General features: G+C 38.9%; 1 protein-coding gene across 1 annotated transcript in view; it reads left to right on the top strand.

Moving 5' to 3' along the window:
• ITFG1 (integrin alpha FG-GAP repeat containing 1) overlaps positions 1-21,955 on the top strand; it is a 242,533-nt gene that overhangs the window by 15,226 nt on the left and 205,352 nt on the right. Inside the window, exon 6 of the mRNA XM_064274126.1 lies at positions 15,789-15,883. Within this exon, the coding sequence (XP_064130196.1) occupies positions 15,789-15,883 (95 nt within the window). The remainder of the gene's footprint in view (positions 1-15,788; positions 15,884-21,955) is intronic.

Genomic DNA, 21,955 nt, shown 5'->3' with positions numbered 1-21,955 from the left:
GCGGAGGATCTGACCGTGACTCCAGCGGGCCAGACCCCCTGGGGGCAATCTCCACACAGCTAGCACACATAGGCGACGCGCCCCACGGGAATCTCAGATATAATAGTCATTCCAAGCAAGACAAGCAACTCTGGCTATATTCTGAGGTGCTACTCTCCTATCTCTCTGTTCCCTCCCCCACCCTCCCCAGGCGGCTTCATTAACATCTGAATAGCCTGAGCCAGAGGGAGAACTCTGATAGGGATCTGACTGCATTTCTTTTTAGCGGATTTTCTGGAAAAACTAGTTTCCCAGTGATGGCGCGGAGACAACAATCCATATCAAACCACTTAAAGAAGCAGACCATGACAGCTTCTCCAACCCCCCAAACAAAAGAATCAAAATCTTTCCCAAATGAAGGTACAATCTTTGAATTATCAGATACAGAATATAAAAAACTAATTTACAGAATGCTTAATGATATCACAAATGAAATTAGGATAACTGCAGAAAAAGCCAAGGAACACACCGATAAAACTGTTGAAGAACTCAAAAAGATTATTCAAGAACATAGTGGAAAAATTAATAAGTTGCAAGAATCCATAGAGAGACAACATGTAGAAATCCAGAAGATTAACAATAAAATAACAGAATTAGACAACGCACTAGGAAGTCAGAGGAGCAGACTCGAGCAATTAGAATGCAGACTGGGACATCTGGAGGACCAGGGAATCAACACCAACATAGCTGAAAAAAAATCAGAGAAAAGAATTAAAAAAAATGAAGAAACCCTAAGAATTATGTGGGACTCTATCAAGAAGGATAACCTGCGGGTGATTGGAGTCCCAGAACAGGGAGGGGGGACAGAAAACACAGAGAAAATAGTTGAAGAACTCCTGACAGAAAATTTCCCTGACATCATGAAAGACAAAAGGATATCTATCCAAGATGCTCATCGAACCCCATTTAAGATTGATACAAAAAGAAAAACACCAAGACATATTATCATCAAACTCGTCAAAACCAAAGATAAACAGAAAATTTTAAAAGCAGCCAGGGAGAAAAGAAAGGTTTCCTTCAAGGGAGAATCAATAAGAATATGTTCTGACTACTCAGCAGAAACCATGCAGGCAAGAAGGGAATGGGATGACATATACAGAACACTGAAGGAGAAAAACTACCAGCCAAGGATCATATATCCAGCAAAACTCTCTCTGAAATATGAAGGCGAAATTAAGATATTTACAGACAAACACAAGTTTAGAGAATTTGCAAAAACCAAACCAAAGCTACAAGAAATACTAAAGGATATTGTTTGGTCAGAGAACCAATAATATCAGATATCAGCACAACACAAGGTCACAAAACAGAACGTCCTGATATCAACTCAAATAGGGAAATCACAAAAACAAACAAATTAAGATTAATTAAAAAAAAAAAAACACACATAACAGGGAATCATGGAAGTCAATAGGTAAAAGATCACAATAATCAAAAAGAGGGACTAAATACAGGAGGCATTGAACTGCCATATGGAGAGTGATACAAGGCGATATAGAACAATACAAGTTAGGTTTTTACTTAGAAAAATAGGGGTAAATAAAAAGGTAACCACAAAAAGGTATAACAACTCTATAACTCAAGATAAAAACCAAGAAAAACGTAACGACTCAACTAACAAAGTCAAGCACTATGAAAATGAGGATCTCACAATTTACTAAGAAAAGCGCCTCAGCACAAAAAAGTATGTGGAAAAATGAAATTGTCAACAACACACATAAAAAGGCATCAAAATGACAGCACTAAAAACTTATTTATCTATAATTACCCTGAATGTAAATGGACTAAATGCACCAATAAAGAGACAGAGAGTCACAGACTGGATAAAGAAACACGATCCATCTATATGCTGCCTACAAGAGACACACCTTAGACTTAGAGACACAAACAAACTAAAACTCAAAGGATGGAAAAAAGTATATCAAGCAAACAATAAGCAAAAAAGAAGAGGAGTAGCAATATTAATTTCTGACAAAATAGACTTTAGACTTAAATCCACCACAAAGGATAAAGAAGGACACTATATAATGATAAAAGGGACAATTGATCAGGAAGACATAACCACATTAAATATTTATGCACCCAATGACAGGGCTGCAAGATACATAAATCAAATTTTAACAGAATTGAAAAGCGAGATAGATACCTCCACAATTATAGTAGGAGACTTCAACACACCACTTTCGGAGAAGGACAGGACATCCAGTAAGAAGCTCAACAGAGACACGGAAGATCTAATTACAACAATCAACCAACTTGACCTCATTGACTTATACAGAACTCTCCACCCAACTGCTGCAAAATATACTTTTTTTTCTAGCGCACATGGAACATTCTCTAGAATAGACCACATATTAGGTCATAAAACAAACCTTTGCAGAGTCTAAAACATCGAAATATTACAAAGCATCTTCTCAGACCACAAGGCAATAAAACTAGAGATCAATAACAGAAAAACTAGGGAAAAGAAATCAAATACTTGGAAAATGAACAATACCCTCCTGAAAAAAGACTGGGTGATAGAAGACATCAAGGAGGGAATAAGGAAATTCATAGAAAGCAACGAGAATGAAAATACTTCCTATCAAAACCTCTGGGACACAGCAAAAGCAGTGCTCAGAGGCCAAATTATATCGATAAATGCACACATACAAAAAGAAGAAAGAGACAAAATCAGAGAACTGTCCCGACAACTTGAACAAATAGAAACTGAGTGACAAAAGAATCCATGAGGCACCAGAAGAAAACAAATAATAAAAATTAGAGGTGAACTAAATGAATTAGAGAACAGAAAAACAATCGAAAGAATTAACAAAGCCAAAAGCTGGTTCTTTGAAAAAATTAACAAAATTGATAAACCACTGGCTAGACTGACTAAAGAAATACAGGAAAGGAAACAAATAACCCGAATAAGAAACGAGAAGGACCACATCACAACAGAACCAAATGAAATTAAAAGAATCATTTCAGATTACTACGAAAAATTGTACTCTAACAAATTTGCAAACCTAGAAGAAATGGATGAACTCCTGGAAAAACACTACCTACCTAAACTAACACATTCAGAAGTAGAACAACTAAATAGACCCATAACAAAAAAAGAGATTGAAACGGTAATCAAAAAACTCCCAACAAAAAAAGCCCTGGCCCGGACGGCTTCACTGCAGAGTTCTACCAAACTTTCAGAGAAGAGTTAACACCACTACTACTAAAGGTATTCCAAAGCATAGAAAATGACGGAATACTACCCAACTCATTCTATGAAGCCACCATCTGCCTGATACCAAAACCAGGTAAAGACATTACAAAAAAAGAAAATTATAGACCTATATCCCTCATGGACATTGATGCAAAAATCCTCAACAAAATTCTAGCCAATAGAATCCAACAACACATCAAAAAAATAATTCACCCTGATCAAGTGGGATTTATACCAGGTATGCAAGGCTGGTTTAATATCAGAAAAACCATTAATGTAATCCATCACATAAATAAAACAAAAGACAAAAACCACATGATCTTATCAATTGATGCAGAAAGGCATTTGACAAAGTCCAACACCCATTCATGATAAAAACTCTTACCAAAATAGGAATTGAAGGAGAATTCCTCAACATAATAAAGGGCATCTATGCAAAGCCAACAGCCAATATCACTCTAAATGGAGAGAACCTGAAAGCATTTCCCTTGAGAAAGGGAACCAGACAAGGATGCCCTTTATCACCGCTCTTATTCAACATCGTGTTGGAAGTCTTAGCCAGGGCAATTAGGCTAGACAAAGAAATAAAAGGTATCCGGATTGGCAAGGAAGAAGTAAAGTTATCACTATTTGCAGATGACATGATTATATACACAGAAAACCCTAAGGAATCCTCCAGAAAACTACTGAAACTAATAGAAGAGTTTGGCAGAGTCTCAGGCTATAAAATAAACATAGAAAAATGACTTGGATTCCTCTACATCAACAAAAAGAACACCGAAGAGGAAATAACCAAATCAATACCATTCACAGTAGTCCCCAAGAAGATAAGATACTTAGGAATAAATCTTACCAAGGATGTAAAAGACCTATACAAAGAAAACTACAAAGCTCTACTACAAGAAATTCAAAAGGACACACTTAAGTGGAAAAACATACCCTGCTCATGGATAGGAAGACTTAACATAGTAAAAATGTCTATTCTACCAAAAGCCATCTATACATTTAACGCATTTCCGATCCAAATTCCAATGTCATATTTTAAGGGGATAGAGAAACAAATCACCAATGTCATATGGAAGGGAAAGAAGCCCCGGATAAGCAAAGCACTACTGAAAAAGAAGAAGAAAGTGGGAGGCCTCACCTTACCTGACTTCAGAACCTATTATACAGCCACAGTAGTCAAGACAGCCTGGTATTGGTACAACAACAGACACATAGACCAATGGAACAGAATTGAGAACCCAGACATAGATCCATCCACGTATGAGCAGCTGATATTTGACAAAGGACCAGTGTCAATTAACTGGGGAAAAGATAGCCTTTTTAACAAATGGTGCTGGCATAACTGGATATCCATTTGCAAAAAAAATGAAACAGGACCCATACCTCACACCATGCACAAAAACTAACTCCAAGTGGATCAAAGACCTAAACATAAAGACTAAAACGATAAAGATCATGGAAGAAAAAATAGGGACAACCCTAGGAGCCCTAATACAAGGTATAAACAGAATACAAAACATTACCAAAAATGATGAAGAGAAACCCGATAACTGGGAGCTCCTAAAAATCAAACACCTATGCTCATCTAAAGACTTCACCAAAAGAGTAAAAAGACCACCTACAGACTGGGAAAGAATTTTCAGCTATGACATCTCCGACCAGCGCCTGATCTCTAAAATCTACATGATTCTGTCAAAACTCAACCACAAAAAGACAAACAACCCAATCAAGAAGTGGGCAAAGGATATGAACACACATTTCACTAAAGAAGATATTCAGGCAGCCAACAGATACATGAGAAAATGCTCTCGATCATTAGCCATTAGAGAAATGCAAATTAAAACTACCATGAGATTCCATCTCACACCAGCAAGGCTGGCATTAATCCAAAAAACACAAAATAATAAATGTTGGAGAGGCTGCGGAGAGATTGGAACTCTCATACACTGCTGGTGGGAATGTAAAATGGTACAACCACTTTGGAAATCTATCTGGCGTTATCTTAAACAGTTAGAAATAAAACTACCATACAACCCAGAAATCCCACTCCTCGCAATATACCCTAGAGATACAAGAGCCTTCATAGAAACAGATATATGCACACCCATGTTTATTGCAGCTCTGTTTACAATAGCAAAAAGCTGGAAGCAACCAAGGTGTCCATCAACGGATGAATGGGTAAATAAATTGTGGTATATTCACACAATGGAATACTACGCATCGATAAAGAACAGTGACGAATCTCTGAAACATTTCATAACATGGAGGAACCTGGAAGGCATTATGCTGAGCGAAATTAGTCAGAGGCAAAAGGACAAATATTGTATAAGACCACTATTATAAGATCTTGAGAAATAGTAAACCTGAGAAGAACACATACTTTTGTGCTTACGAGGTGGGGAGGGAGGGAGGGTGGGAGAGGGTTTTTTATTGATTACTCAGTAGATGAGAACTGCTTTAGGTGAAGGGAAAGACAACACTCAATACATGGAAGGTCAGCTCAATTGGACTGGACCAAAAGCAAAGAAGTTTCCGGGATAAAATGAATGCTTCAAAGGTCAGGGGAGCAAGCGCGGGGGTCTGGGGAACATGGTTTGCGGGGACTTCTAAGTCAATTGGCAAAATAATTCTATTATGAAATCATTCTGCATCCCACTTTGAAATGTGGCGTCTGGGGTCTTAAATGCTAACAAGCGGCCATCTACGATGCAGCAATTGGTCTCAACCCACCTGGAGCAAAGGAAAATGAAGAACACCAAGGCCACACGACAACTAAGAGCCCAAGAGACAGAAAGGGCCACATGAACCAGAGACCTACATCATCCTGAGACCAGAAGAACTAGTTGGCGCCCCGCCACAATCGATGACTGCCCTGATAGAGATCACAGCAGAGGACCCCTGAGGGAGCAGGAGATCAGTGGGATACAGACCCCAAATTCTCATAAAAAGACCAAACTTAATGGTCTGACTGAGACTGGAGGAATCCCGGCGGCCATGCTCCGCAGACCTTCAGTTGACACAGGACAGGAACCATTCCCGAAGACAACTCATCAGAGATGAAAGGGACTGGTCAGTGGGTGCGAGAGAGACGCTGATGAAGAGTGAGCTGATTATATCAGGTGGACACTTGAGATTGTATTCGCAACTCTTGTCTGGAGAGGGGATGGGAGGGTAGAGAGAGAGGGAAGCAGGCAAAATTGTCAAGAAAGGAGAGACTGAAAGGGCTGACTCAAGAGGGGGAGAGTAAGTGGGAGTAGGGAGTGAGATGTATGTAAACTTATATGTGACAGACTGATTGGATTTGTAAACGTTCACTTGAAGCTTAATAAAAGTTATTAAAAAAAAAAAAAGTTTATACTCTGTTGAGAATGGCCTACTAATACCTTAAGTCTAGCAGTGGGGAGATGTGAGCCATGAGCTGCAGCTCCTGAATAAGGTCCCCGCAGCAGTGCTGAGCAGAGGTGCAGGCCCAGCTGTGGCCATGTGCCTCTCTTCAGATGGCCTCCCATCCTGTTGCCTCTGTGCCCTGGGAGCCAGAGCTGCAGGGCGGTCTCTCGCCTGTGATGTCCCTGTTGCTCAGCCTCTGGAGCCAGGGCTACTGGGACAGAGTAAAGGACACAGCTGAACAGAAAGCTCCATGTTTCCTCTCGTGGACTTAAGATGTTATTGCCAAGAGGTCCTTAAGCTGTATCTGGTCTCACACCTTTGATTTCTAACTGAGGCCCAGAGTGTGTGAATGATTCATCAAGTGATTACCAGGGTGATTTTGTTGTTCAGTGATGTTTCTTTCCCTGCTCTTCTGCCATGTACACTGCTCCACACCTTGCCCTCCTCCCGCCCCCGAGGAGACGTATCATGGGATTGCACGGTTTTGCTGTCCTGTGTGAAGCACAGGGTTGGATGGGGAAGAAGAAAGCGAAGAAAGAAAAGCTCAAACAAGCCTTTTTTTTATTTAATATCTACTGACTGACTCGGGGGTTGGCACTTTACATCTGTTGTCTCTCTTTTTTTTTTTTTCCTCTCACAACATAGTGTGTGCAGTTAACAGGGTTTTTTTTAAGAGAAAGAGGCTATTTATTGAAAGGTTAAGAGGCTAATCCAAAGTTTACATGACCGCCTCAGGCTCGCAACATGTAAATAAGTAGAAGGTGTGGGATCTGAATCTTGATCTGCCCAGCTCTAAATGCTGTGCTCCTGCCTGTTTCAGTAAGATCACCACCGTCGCTGCAGTCACAGAGGCCCATGGCGGTGATTGTGTACAAAAGAGCAGTAAGATAAGGCAATTGTTAACCTTTTTGAGCTACCCCATTTGTCCCCTTGCCTGCCATGCCCCAGGACTGATAAAATTTGTGATTCCCAGGGATTGGGACCGGGAACTAAAGCGGTCATTCTCAAACTGGGGTGCTGTTTTGCTTGTCTTTAGCAGTGTAACAAGCTCAGTTGCCAACCATAAGGCCAGGAGTTCAAATCCACTAACTGCTCCTTGGAAACCTTATGGGTCAGTTCTACTCTGTTCCTATAGGGTAGCTGTGAGTCAAAATCAACTTGGTGGCAACAGGTTTTTGGGTTTGGTGGCAGTGTAGTAAACTACCTCAAAATTTAATGGCCTCAAACAACAGCCATTTTATTCGCTCTCAATTTTGTGAATCAGGAATTTGATCAAGGCTTGGCTGAGTGGTTCTGTACCACCTGGTATTGACTGAGGTCATTCACTCAGCTGCATTCAGCTGGTGGCCAGGGTCCTGGAAGGTCCAAGAAAGCTTCCTTCTCCTGTTTAGCACCTTGGTGCCCCTTCAGGTGGCTGCTGTCTGTCCACGTGACTAGTTCAGACTTTCTCCTAGCAAAGTGCCTGTATTTCAAGGAGGAGCACTCCAAAACGTGCACGTAGAAGCTGCATATCTCAGCTCTGGAAGGTAGACAGACAGCATCAGGATCCTGCTGCATCCTGTTGGTCGGAGCAGACCAGAGGGCTAGCCAAGGTTCAGGGCTAACAGTATGACAGATGCTGCCTCTTCACCCGGCCATGACATAATCAGAATGTAAGAGCACATGGGATGGGAGACAAGGTGGCCATCTTTGGCAACAGCGCAGTAGCCTATGGTTACTTATTTTACCATAAGAAAAGACTTCAGAGGAGTATATAAGCACAGATTGTCTACATCTTGACTCTTACCTAAAATTGATGTGCCTGAGAATGTACCTGCTTCTCACCTGAGAAAGCCACATTTGTTGCCCTTCCTCAGTCTTACTAATGGTGCATTTCCTGGGGATGTAAAGACCCACAGGGCACCAGTCACAGTGAAAATCTGCTTTTATGATTAGTCAGGGTATCCTAAACTGATAGAACTCCCAGTTTTCCTCTTTTTTATACATATTTCAGATGAAGCTTGGCTTTTATACATATTTCAGATGAAGCTTGGCTGCAGAAGGGGGCATTTGGGTCCACATTGAGATATTCTGAATTCAGATTGCTCGAATGGTGCTATGGGAGCAGTGACAGTTTTTGTTTTAGTGACTTTGCCACTTCATCCCCTGATTATTATCAAAAACTCTGTTATTGTTTAGAGAACGCCCTGGGAGAGCAATGCAGAGAAAGATTCCATAAAAAAGTCAGATCCCAAAAAACAGGTCATTTAGCTCTTTGCAGTACCCTTGTCCCTGGACACATCGTGAGCTGGGAAAACGTTCTTCTGAAGCCAGAGTAGTTTCAGATGATGGTAATGATCATTTCCCATGTGCCTGGAATGTTCTCTGGGGCTGCCAAACCCATGGATAAAACTTGGGAGAATTCCTTTCAGATTTGGTGTGCATTTTTCTGTAACTTAACTGAAACTAGTTAAAAAACTAGTTGTTTTTTTTAACTGATAAAATATCAGGAAAATTTCACTTAAAGTGAATCATCGTATCTTATGAAATGCTTACCATTTTCTACCTCCTATTAATAAAAAAATAAGTTAACGTGCTAGCTGCTTGACCAGTTATTTTTTTACAGCATATACCTTTCTTTTATTAAAGTCATGGGAAAAGTTTGTTATGTCTAATAAGAAAGAAATGGCATTATTTCTGCTTTTTGTAATATATTTTTATTTAATTACTGCAGAAGCCAGACATCAGAGTTGAATTTGCATGTTTACTGAAGAACTGTGATGTATTTTATCATCCTTTTGTGTCATAAATTATTTTAGCTGTTCCGTTGCATGGCTGTCAACCAATGATAAACAGCATGCTGCTTCACTGCCCTTTTTTATAAACTCTTTTTAAAAACAGGTACATCAGTTTATCAGCATTACATTATTTTAACCCGAACTGGTTTTAGAAATATCATATATTCTGTAATTTACAAGTAGTTTTTATATTCCCTGGAACACGTATTAACACATTTATTTGAATTGAAAAAAACTAGCACAAACACTTCCTGACAGAAAATAACTTCCATTTGGAAATTTGTTTGACACTGAGAACTGTCTGTGCTAATTGGACAATATGGCAGGCATTTTCCATAAATTAAATGAGCTAAGTCTGCAGCTCTAATTTTTTTTAACTTTTTATGATGGAAAATATCAAACATATACAGAAGTAGAGAGAATGGGACAATGAATTTACCGGCTTCAAAAATTACCAAGTCATGGCCACTCTTATTTCATCCATACCCCATAACTTTCCCTCTATTTCTCTTTCTTCCAGCCCCTACCCCCAGATATTTTTAACTTATAAGTGTTTCAATTAATATCTCTAAAACGTAAAGCTTTTCTTTCTTTTTTTTTTACTTTAGATGAAGGTTGTCTTAGTTATCTAATGCTGCTATAATAGAAATATCAGAAGTGGCTTTCACAAACAGAAATTTATTTCTTCACAGTACAGTAGACTGAAAGTCCAAATTCAGGGTGTCAGCTCCAGGAGAAGGCTTTCTCTTTCTGTTGGCCTTCTCATCAGTCTTCACCCAAACTAGGAGCTTCTTCGTGCAGGGATCCTGGGTCCAAAGGACACCCTGTGCTTTGGGCACTGCTTTCTTGGTGGTCTGAGGTCCCCAGACTCTGTCCTTGCTTCCCTTTCCTTTTATCTCTTGTAAGATAAAAGATGGTGCAGGCCACACCCCAGGGAAACTCTCTTTACATTGAATCAGAGATGTGGCCTTAGTAAGGGTGTTAGCAATCCCATCCTAATCCTCTTTAACATAAAATTAACAATCACAAAATGGAGGACAACCACACAATTTAACCTAACCAAATTGACAGGTATTTTGGGGGGACACAATTCAATCCATGACAAAAGTTTACAGAACAAACAAGCTTCTCATTAAACAGGACACATATTGTTTTACAACATTGGTTAACAACCCCATAACATGTCAACACTCTCCCTTCTCGACCTTGGGTTTCCTATTTCCAGCTGTCCTGTCTCCTCCTGCCTTCTAGTCCTTGTCCCTGGGCTGGTGTGCCCCTTCAGTCTCATAAAACATAAAGATTTTTTAAATACACGATCATGATATGTTTGTCACACTTAAAAAAATATATATATATATGTATGTATGTATTTATGGCCAAAGATGCAATAAAAGGATTTGCCAAACCCTTTTTGAGTATATCTGGTTAAAGGAGGTGCCTCTAAGTAAAGAGTAATTAGTATATTAAAGCTTAATTCATCTGTTTGAGAAATGCATTTCTAAAGAAATTTACCTTTGGTTTAATAAGTTAGTCAAATTGTATAATATGTGTTTTCATCAATTGTATACTAATAGTTAAAATAACCTAAGCTCAAAGAGATTTTTTTTTCAGATACTTAGACCCATAAACAAAACCAGTTTAAAATTTTATATACCAATTTGTATGTATATGTATTTTTGTTTGGAGAAGTATGATAGAGTGATCATTAAAAAGACTTTAGATATAAAAACATTTTCTATTATAAAGTTCTGTGAGACAAATGGAATGGAAGTATGAGTTCAAGGATAAAAGGAAAAGCAGTATAATTTCTGAGTATTAAAGAAGATCTTGTTCATGTTATTTTTTTAATGGGTGATGGTAGATAACAGTTCCATATGGCATTTATATTCCACTGGATACATTTTTAAAAGTAATTGTTTTCTTTTAAAACTTAAGTAATTCTAGTAGATTGAAAGATCATCTACTTGTAACTACTTAAGCTGATGAAAACATTTAAGTTTTTTTCTTAGAGATGGACTTAAATATGTTAATGAATGCATAGTTTTTCAAAATCCTTTTAGAGGGTATCTGAGCAAAAAAAGTTTGAAGACCTCTGGTCTAAAGAACTAAGCAGGTTGGAGAGCAGACACCTTCATACTAGATGAAACTCCTAGTCACTGTTTTTACCTAGTATCTGGAATACTGATAGTTCAGTATAAGCTGATACACTGAAAAGTGGGTGGATTAGCAGTCATTTCAAAGAGCAGTTACCATAGGCAACCAAAAGCTACATTTAAATTCATCCCTCAATAAATGCTGTCCTTTGTGATTAATGGTGATGATGCCCACCAATTAGAACACCTTGACATAATTGTGTTCCCTGTTGGGAGAGAAAAGTTAATAATTGGAGTTTTCTACAGAGGTCAAGAAATGTCAGTGAACAGATTCAAGGTGGTGAGAACTGCCCATTTTTTCATCTCGGTGGTTCTTTCCTTTGTGATTAGAGTAATATTTATTTGTGACCTTACTTTCAAATGGAGTTGGGCACATATATGAGAAGATTACAGTTTATATGAATATCAAACCAACCAGTTATTGTTGAGTCAGTGCTCACTCATGGCAACCTCATGTGTGTCAGAGTAGAGCTATATAAGAGCTACATACACCATGGGATTTTCAATGGCTAATTTTTCATAAGTAGCTCAACAGACATTTCTTATGAGGCAACTCTGGGTGGAATCAAACCATCAACCTTTTGATTAGCAGCCAAGCGCATCAACTGTTTGTACCACCCTGGGATCCCTATATGAATGTAGTTGTTGGAAACATATGGCTTCTGCTTCTTATTGCTGAAACCTGTGATGTGTCCAAAAAGTAATTTTCAATGCACAGTAGAAGGATAACTATGAATTTTTGAATGATTTGATTCTAATAGAAATCTGTATGTATATTCAGTTTTCAACCATCTTAAAATACACCCCAAAAAAGAAGCAGCAGCTCTTCTCCAACCCCACCCTCTTTGGTGAACATCAGAATGGTATATAGACACTGTGTACACAGTAAACTATAAAGGCAACTGCTTCTTTCCACAGGATGTTAATGTAAAGTAGAACATAGATGACAGTTACAAAACCTCAGTGAGGCATTGGTGGCTCATTGTTAGAATTCACTCCTTACGTGGGAGAGACCCAGGTTCAGTTCCTGGCCAGTGCAACTCATGCGCAGCCACCTCCCATCTGTCATTGGAGACTCCCGTGTTATTATGATAATTAACAAGTTTCACTTGAGCTTCCAGCCTGACTGGGAAGAAAGGCTTGGTGATCTCCTAAAAATCAGCCAGTTTTATTCCTGAAAATCAGCCAGTGAAAAAACCCTATTGATCACAAGGGTTTGATCCCTAACCAGTCATGGGGATGATGCAGGACTGACCACCAATTTGATCCTTTGGCATGGGGTCACAACAACAGCAATAAAACTTCAAGCTGTGATGAACTTGAATGTTAATTTGAAATGTTAAAGACAAAGCAGTGTTACAATTAATAGTTTATTAGCATTGCAAACAGCTAAAAAGGTCAAGTGGGAAACCAGAGTTAAGGAGCATTTTGGGAAGGCTTTTTTTTTTTTAGACTTCAGCAGTCTGTGGGCACTGGCTTTGTCTGAAAAGGGCCAGGTGGATGACAGACCTACTGGTATTTCATGGGAAACTGGAAATCCAGGTTTTTATGTGAAATCTGTTTTTTTTTTAAGTTCTTGCTGTGAATTCAGAATTTTTAAAACTATACAAGTCAAATAAATTACATCTTTGTGCTGTATTTTTCCCATGGGTTGCTACTTTATGACTTTTGCTTTATCATTGTTCTACTTTCACAGTACATTTCAAATGAACATTTGGTTAAACATCTTCTTGGACAAAATGTCACAGGTTACTTTAGGATTTCCCAAAAACCTAGCTATAACTTTTTTGAAAGAGAACCTATTAAAAATTCTGTAGGGAATGGGATCAATACTGCTCAGGTAGTAATTAAAGACAGAGCCACATGGTCAACCTCATTGAGCTCGACTCTATAAAAGCCTGTGTTCTTTAATTCATTCTTGGTCTATAATTACAAATTTGTTGGGAACATTAGGAAAGTCTTCTGAAGTGACTCAAGGTGAACTTGTTATAGTATCTCTAGCCTGAGTCTGATTATTTTCTTGGTAATTAAAAACACTTCAATGCTTAGAATTTGTAGGACTTTTGAATAAATAGCCTGTCCTAAAAAGTGAATCAGCCATTATTAAATTATACATTAATTGAAATTATTTTAAAGATTTCTAACCTGTACAGTATGAAAGAAGAGCAATCAGTCTAGAGTTGCTTGGCATAAAGTACCTTCCAACAAATGTTAAATACAAATACCCAATTTATTTTAATATTTTGTTATGAATGTAGCCTTCTATTACAGGGTTTTGGTTGAAATAATAAAATTAAGTTGTATCAATTCTGCTTGTTTTCGTTTTTATTGTCTTGTTGAGGTTAAAGATGAGTCACGGTGTGTGCTAAAAAGAGTATAGAAGAAGATTATTGGGAAGAGGTTGTTGTTTGTCGAAAATGGCCCCTTTGACCATCTCCTCCTGATGAATACTTATTCCTTTTCCCAGATCCCACCTACTAAGAACAGATTAGTCCATTGTGTCTCTCCGCTTTCCAAAGGTGGTCAAAACCAAGTTCACAAATAAACTTTGTTTCCTATCCAGTCAGATACTGTGTTGATGGTTAAGTTGGATTTGAATAGTTTTAGATTGTTCTTTGGATATGCCATGTCTGTGGTTCCGTATTGGACTGGGACATAGTACTATGAAAAAATTAGCAAATTCTAACTATAAGTAGAATGGGAAATCCTACTTGAGAGTATGATTCTTTCCAGCCAGTATTTGCTGACCACTTCATGGAAGCCAGGTCCTGGTTGGGCATTGTGGACACAAATATCCATGACGCAGGGTTCCTGGAGGCACTTAAACAATCTCAAAGAGAAAGTTACTCAAGTAATTTTAATGCAACCCAAAGTGCTATAATAGAGAAAAATGTAATAGGAAAACAGTAACTGAGGAGAATGCCTTTTGGAGAAAGCTGATTTGATTCGGACCTTCAGGGATGGGAGTGCCTTTTAGAATTAGGATGTTCTCAACTAATCAGGAATTGCGGGAGAGTGACTTCATTTAAACCTGGTCTTCCTTCTTTTGTTCTTAGTAATCGGCCAGTGTTACCTTCCTAGTTTTGATAATTATGATTAGGTAAGACGTTAACATTAAGGGAAGCTGGATGAGGGATATACAAGAACTCTGTGCTACAGTTTTTTCCATAGTGTGAGGGCTAGAATAGGCGCTGAATCCAAATCTGCACTACATCAACAAAGTCAGAGATTCTGAATCTCTGTTCTAGCACTTTTTGTTTAGTTGAAGTAAAATTCACATAACATAAAATTAAACATTATACAGTTACTAAATTCAGTGACATTTAGTATAGTCACAATGCTGCAACTATAACCTCCATCTAATTCCAAAACCTTTTTATCGCTGAAAAGGAAGCCCTGTACCTGTTAAGTAGTTACACTTCCTATCTCCTACCCCCCAGCTCTTGGCAGCCACCAATCAGCATTCTGTCTCTATCGATATACCTATTCTGGATATTTCAAAATCAACTCAAAGGCAACTGGTTAGGGGTTGAGGGAGGGGGTGGAGAATGGGAAAGGACTGCTAATACTCAGTGTTTCTTTGGGGCATGATGTAAATGCTCTGGAATTAGGTAGTGGTGATGGTTGCTCATTGTGGCTATACTAAAAACCACTGAATTGTACATTTTAAAAGAGTGAATTATATGGTATATGGAGTAATATTGTTAGGTGCCGTTGAATTTGTTCGAACTCATAGCAACCCCATGTATGACAGAATGAAACGCTGCCCAGTCCTGTGCCATTCTCACAATCGTTGTGCTTGAGCCCATTGTTGTAGCGACTGTGTCAGTCCATCTCCTTGAGCTTCTTCCTCTTTTTCACTCACCCTCGACTTTATCAACCATGATAAAGTATGGTCTCTCCTGATAACACGTCCGAAGTACGTGAGATGTAGTCTCGCCCTCTTTGCTTCTAAGAAGCATTCTTGCTGTACTTCTTCCGAGACAGATTTGTTCATTCTTCTGGCAGTCCGTGGTACGTTCAGTATTCTTCACCGGCACCATAATTCAGAGGCATCAGTTCTTCAGTCTTCCTTACTCATTGTCCAGCTTTCTCATGCATATGAGGCGAATGAAAATATGAAATGTATCTCAATGAAAGTAAATTTTATGTTTTGCATTCAAAGATTTTTCTGTTTTAAAAATTCTTATTTGATGTTTGCATTAAGAAATTTATTTAATTTTTTAGGAATTTATCATGGCATCCTGCGGTGACCACCAAAAATAAAATGCGAATTCCACATTCTCATGCATTTATTGACTTGACAGAAGATTTTACAGCCGGTGAGTTGCATATAAATGTGAGATATGTTTTGAACTGCAGAGAATTACGTGGTTTTAATTTCCCACCTTTTTACTTAGTAGTCATTCCTAATGAACTGAATATTAAAAGCAGATATTAATAGGTTGAAATAAGTCAGTGGCATTGGAAACTGAAAAAGTACTAGATGTAATAAATCATTATTGTTCTGTTTTTCTTGTTTGCTTAACTACGTCACCATTTAAATTCTCTGCTTACGTGGAATTCATGGTATTTAGGCACATGATTGACTGAGGATTCTTTCCCTTTCATTTACAAATTATTTGTCAACTAATAAATGCTATATATTTAATAGTAAGGAAAACATTTAACTTGTGTACAAGAATAATTTCAAAAGATTTAAAAAACTTTTAATTATGGAAAATTTTGAACACAGTGAATATATGTGATCAAATGGGGGTGACGATTATATATATACTACTTTACGGTAAACACAGAGTAGTACAATATGCTCGTCACCTCCATTTAACCATCGCTGTCTTCAGCAGTTATCAGTATATGGCCAGCTCTGTTCCATCTGTATACCACATCCACCTGCCACCCCAGGCAATTGGAAAACAAATTCCAAACACCATCTGTAAATACTTCAATATGTACCTCTAAATAGTAATTACTTTATTTTCTCCTAAATGTTTTTATCAAGTCAGAAGCTGTACAGGATCCATACTGCATACGATGTGTCCATTAAGTCTGCTTTAATCTACGGGTTTTCCCTTTCTTTATAACTAGTGTTTAATTTGTCTATATTTCTGGGGGCAGGAAATGTCTGTCTTGTTGAATCTCTCAAAGTCCACGTTTTGCTGATTCCATACCCCTGGTATTGTTTAACATGTCGCTCTGCCCACTGTACTTTCTCTAAACCATTAGTTAGATTTGGAGCCTTGATCGGAATCAGACTTTTTTTTGTGGGGGGAGGGGGGTGGTGTCAAGAATACTTCCTAGTTGTTGCTGTGTGTTTCATCTCATCAGGAGGCACATATTCAGGTTCTCCTTTGTGATGTTAAAATTGATCAGTAGCTTAGTTGTCCTCAGCATAGGCCAACCTAATGGCTTTCAGCAGCCATCAATGGTCATTGTCAGGTCCAGTTACTTCAATAAAGCAAATAACTAAACCCCTTGCCATCAAGTTGATTCCAACCCATGATGACGCCAGGAGTTGCAGAGTAGTACAGCTCCATAGGATTTTCTTGGCTGTAATCTGTATGGAAGCAGATCACCAGGCCTTTTTTTCCATGGAGCCCCTGGATAGTTTTGAACCCTCAGCCTTTAGGTTAGCAGCTGATCACAAACTCCTTGCACCACCCAGGGACCAAATTACTTCAGTAAAACCAAAAAAACCAAACCCACTGATTTCGACTTGTAGTGACCTGATAGGAGAGAGTAGGAGTGCCCCACAGGGTTTCCGAGACTCTAAATCCTTATGGAAGCAGACTGCCACGTCTTTAGCCCACAGAAGGGCTGGTGTGTTGGAACCACTGACCTTTGGTTTAGCAGCCGAGCCCTTTAACCACTTCATCACCAGCAGGATTCTTTAATTATTTCAACAGGAGACACAGAATGGTGGCACCCTTAGTTTGACGCTCCTCTGCATGTACTATTAGCTTGAATTTTTCTATAATAAAAAAAAAAAACTTTTCATCATCTTTTTGGTTACCCTGCAGTACAGTTTGGACAGGCAGGTTAAATGATCTTTTAATTCTCTTTTCCTGTTTTTAACAGTTTTCAAGCACTTGTAATATCTTTTGCAGTGACTTCTGTATGCCGTGTACTAACTGCAAATGAGTACAGTAAACCTGGTGGCTGCTAAAAGGACTAAAACTTTCCTCTAACAGTGTTCGTGATTTACCACCTAAACGTTATTTGGGAAACAGTAGCCAATAACATTGTACATCTAAGCCTCTTATTAAGTCTGCATTGATTATGAGTTTTGCTAGAACATTTTCATTTTTAGATTCTTAATAAACAATTTGTAGGGTTAGAATTTTAGCACCCAAATTTACAAACCAAAACCAAACCCAACCCAGTGCCGTTGACTTGATTCCAACTCACAGCAACCAAATTTACTGTGGATTTAACTGATTTAAAACTAACAAAACCACAAATTGAGCCTTTTGTCCTCTAAGTTTTTTTCATGGTTATAAAACGGAAACCCTGGTGGCATAGTGGTTAAGTGCTATGGCTGCTAACCAAAGGGTCGGCAGTTCAAATCCACCAGGCGCTCCTTGGAAATTCTATGGGGCAGCTCTACTCTGTCCTATAGGGTCACTATGAGTCGGAATTGACTCGGTGGCGATGGGTTTTTTAAGTTTCTTGGTTCCTGAGGATGTGTTCAGGTTAGAAAGAGAAGGGACAGTTTAAGAAAACAAGGCTGTTTTTTTCAGTGCCGTACCTGGCGTGCTGAATCATGTGAAAACTATCATAATAAGGTTTTAAGTGCTGTGGAAGCTGTCTTAAAAGCTCCTCTTTCAAGACAGGAAATTCTGTAGTTGTAGGTTCATTTTCTATTACAGAAATGTTTTAATGTTATTAAAAAGAAGGAAAACCTCTAGGTTAAAAAGACCTAAGAGACATAATGTATGGACCTCAATTAGCTCCTGATTTGATAAAAAACATTTAGGAGCAAATTGGAGCATTTTGAATAGTGACTGAGATACTTGATTGTATTATGTAGCAATACATAAATGATGTATATATTCTGTAATTTCTTTTTTAGGAAAGAACTATCTTAGTTGTGATGTTTTAGAAACGTGGTTATTTTTAGTTCAGTATATTAGACTTCCTTCAACAGCATTAACTTTGCATTTCAATAATTTAAGAATTCTTGGATATGCGTGATCAGCAAAATCTACCTAAAAATTTTTGTCATACAACATAGGAGACCATTTATTCTTAGGAGGCATGATTTTGAGCTGAACAATCTATTGTATAAAATGTAAAGACATTCTCTTTGATGAATGATCTTTTAGAAGTTGTTAATAACCTAAATTATATCAGGAAGCACTAAAAATTCTTATTTTATGACTCTTATTTAAAAGTCTCTCTCTGTATTTATAATCATTTCAGCAAACATTTATGGAGTACCTGCTGCATGCAAAGCTCTCTGCTTTCTGTGATGACAGGAAATGCTTTCAGCCATCAAAGTATTTAGTTGCCTGGGAGAGACTGACAAGCGTAGCTATTATATGTATCAGAACAAATAAGTGCGTATTAATTATCAGCTCTTCTGTAGTGACAAGGGAGATGACAGGAGGCACCGTTCTTGGATCTGTGGAGTCACAGCTCCTACACAGCTGATCTGAAAACGTGGTCAGATGAAAAAAGTGATGTTATATGGTTCTCATTGTCCATAGTATACTTAGGACATGTACATCTTTTCCAAGCAATAAGCTCTGTAAGAAATTTTTAATGTAAGTGGAACTGCCTATGAGAGACAAGCCATGTATTAAATGATTTCTCCATTAGAAATAATTTTTCCCTTTTTTATAGCATTTTTATTCATTAGTTTTTTACCAACTACCAAAGGCGTACTTTTATAAGGACTCTTATCTACTGTATAGAAGCCCTGGTGGTACAACGGTTAAGTGCTCATCTGCTAACCGAAAGGTTGATGAATCAAACCCACCCAGCAGCTCCATAGGAGAAAGACCTGTCAGTCTGCTTCCCTAAGAGTACAGCCTAGAAAACCCTGTGGGGCAGTTCTACTCTGTACCACATCAGGTCACCCTGTGGGGCAGTTCTACTCTGTACCACATCAGGTCACCCTGTGGGGCAGTTCTACTCTGTACCACATCAGGTCACCCTGTGGGGCAGTTCTACTCTGTACCACATCAGGTCACCCTGTGGGGCAGTTCTACTCTGTACCACATCAGGTCACCCTGTGGGGCAGTTCTACTCTGTACCACATCAGGTCACCCAGTGGGGCAGTTCTACTCTGTACCACATCAGATCAGAAGAAGAATCTGCTTTACGGCTGTAACATATTGTTTAAATAATCCTTTTTTAAGCAGTTGATTTGTTTCCAGGTGTTTGTTTTGTTTCAGTTTGTGTTTCGTTTGTTATAAATTGTGCTCTGGTGAAGATTCTGACCTGAGCTCTTTCTGCCTGGTATTTAAAATAATACTTGCTGGCATCCCAGCTTTTGCTTTTAATGTGTAAATAGAATTGGGAGAGTTTACGAATCATTTTTTCATTCTTGACAAAACCATCAATAATTTTTTTTCTGACTAAGGATTCAAAAACTGCCATTTGGGAAGTCAGGTGCTGAATATTTATTCGTTTTGCAGTACCGCTGTAAAACCCTGATTTTGCCCTAGACCAGCAATTGTCAAGGCGCGATGAGGATCCCTTAGGATCCCAAAGACCCTTTCAGAGGGTCTGCGCGGTCAAGTTTTTCATAAAAACTGTAAAACATCATTTGCCTTTTTCACTGCCACTGTCTCATATTTGTACACCGGAGTTTTCTAGAGACTTCATAGCATATAATGACGTCGTTGCTCTGACAGCTTGTATGTGTGCTTGAATATTCTTGTGTTTTAAAAATGTCTCAGTTTTAATTCCTAATATGGTAAATATCAATAGCTGTACCTCACGTAAACAAAAGCTCCTTGAGGTCCTTAATTGTTTTTAATAGTGTAGAACGGCCCGAAGACCAGTAATCTTAAGAACTGCCGGTCTAAGCAAATTAATGCCTTAGGGTGACTGAGATCACTGTACAGAGTAATGGGGAAGAGTGTATAATATCCCTGATGTATACATATATCACAGACAAGGTCTCTCTGAGCCCTGCTCCCACCCCCTTCCCTTTCCTGTTCCTGCCAAATGATTGTCATGGTTCTGGCATTTAGCCCTGAGATGCAGCCAAATAAAGGAATTTAGAGGCTGGGCTCTTGGTAAGGTGATCTAAAATACATAGCCCTCAACCCCAGGGACTCTCCTTACCATTTTCTTTATGAGATCATTTGTCTGCTTATTATAACACTAGAAAGCTATTGCTCTGAATGGCCTTTAGGCTCACGTTATTGGCCAGGACAAGCATGTTTTACTTTCAGTAGAACTGGAAGGCTCTCACTCACAATGTCTCCCTGAAGACTCCTTTGAGCAAAGAGCAGGGTGGATGGGGCCTGTGGGGCATTTAAAGTGGGAAGACAAAAGAAACATAACCTGAAACTTCTTTAACATCACAAATACTTCTTCATTCATTCATCACATTCGAAAATTATTTGCTGAGCCTCCACTCAGCCAGGCGTTCTTCAGGGAACCAAGGGCTAAAGGATGAAAAACAAGATCACTGGACTCAAGTGCTGCTAAAGCACGAACCTCGAGGACGCCGTTGTAGCATGACATCACCCTTCTGTATTCAGAAGTGTAACCGTGATTTTTAAACATGCTGATAAAGTCTGAAATGTTTTCAGTGCGGCAGGATTTCAGGCCCTAGTGCACATTAGTACTCCACTTACCATTTGTTTTTAGTGCGTTTCGTGGAGCGATACAAGATTCTTGTCTTCCTTGGATACCCTTAGTGATCTCATGGCTTTAAGCACTACCTACATGTTGATGATGCTCAAGTTTGTCTGTGTCCAGGCTGAACCTCCCCCGAGACTCCAGCGTCGAATATCCCCCTGCCTACTACCCATCTCCACCTGTCTGTCTGTCTGATAGACATTTCAGACCCGATTGTGACCTAGACTGAATCCCTCATCTCTCCCTGCAGGCGTCCTCAACGCACAGCCTCCCTGTCTCACTAAATTCTTCCATTTCTTCTGTCAGAGCTTTGCAGTCATCCTTGCATCCTCTTTCTATCACACCCAACATCAAGTCTGCTGGGAATCCTGTCATTCCGCCTTCAGAATATATCCACAGCCTGATCGCTTCTTACTACCTCCACTGAAACTATCCTAATCCGTGACACCATCATTTCTCACCTGGGTTATTGTAATTATTACAATTACTAGTTCTCCCGCTCTACCCTCACCCCTCTACAGTCTGTTGTCAACACATGAGCCACCACAATCCTTTAGAAAACTAGGTCAGGCAAT

The sequence above is a fragment of the Loxodonta africana genome, chromosome 21 (assembly GCF_030014295.1).
Source record: "Loxodonta africana isolate mLoxAfr1 chromosome 21, mLoxAfr1.hap2, whole genome shotgun sequence".
NCBI lineage: Eukaryota > Metazoa > Chordata > Mammalia > Proboscidea > Elephantidae > Loxodonta > Loxodonta africana.
Note: the sequence above shows the minus strand (reverse complement) of the source record. Positions and strands in the feature narration are given on the sequence as shown.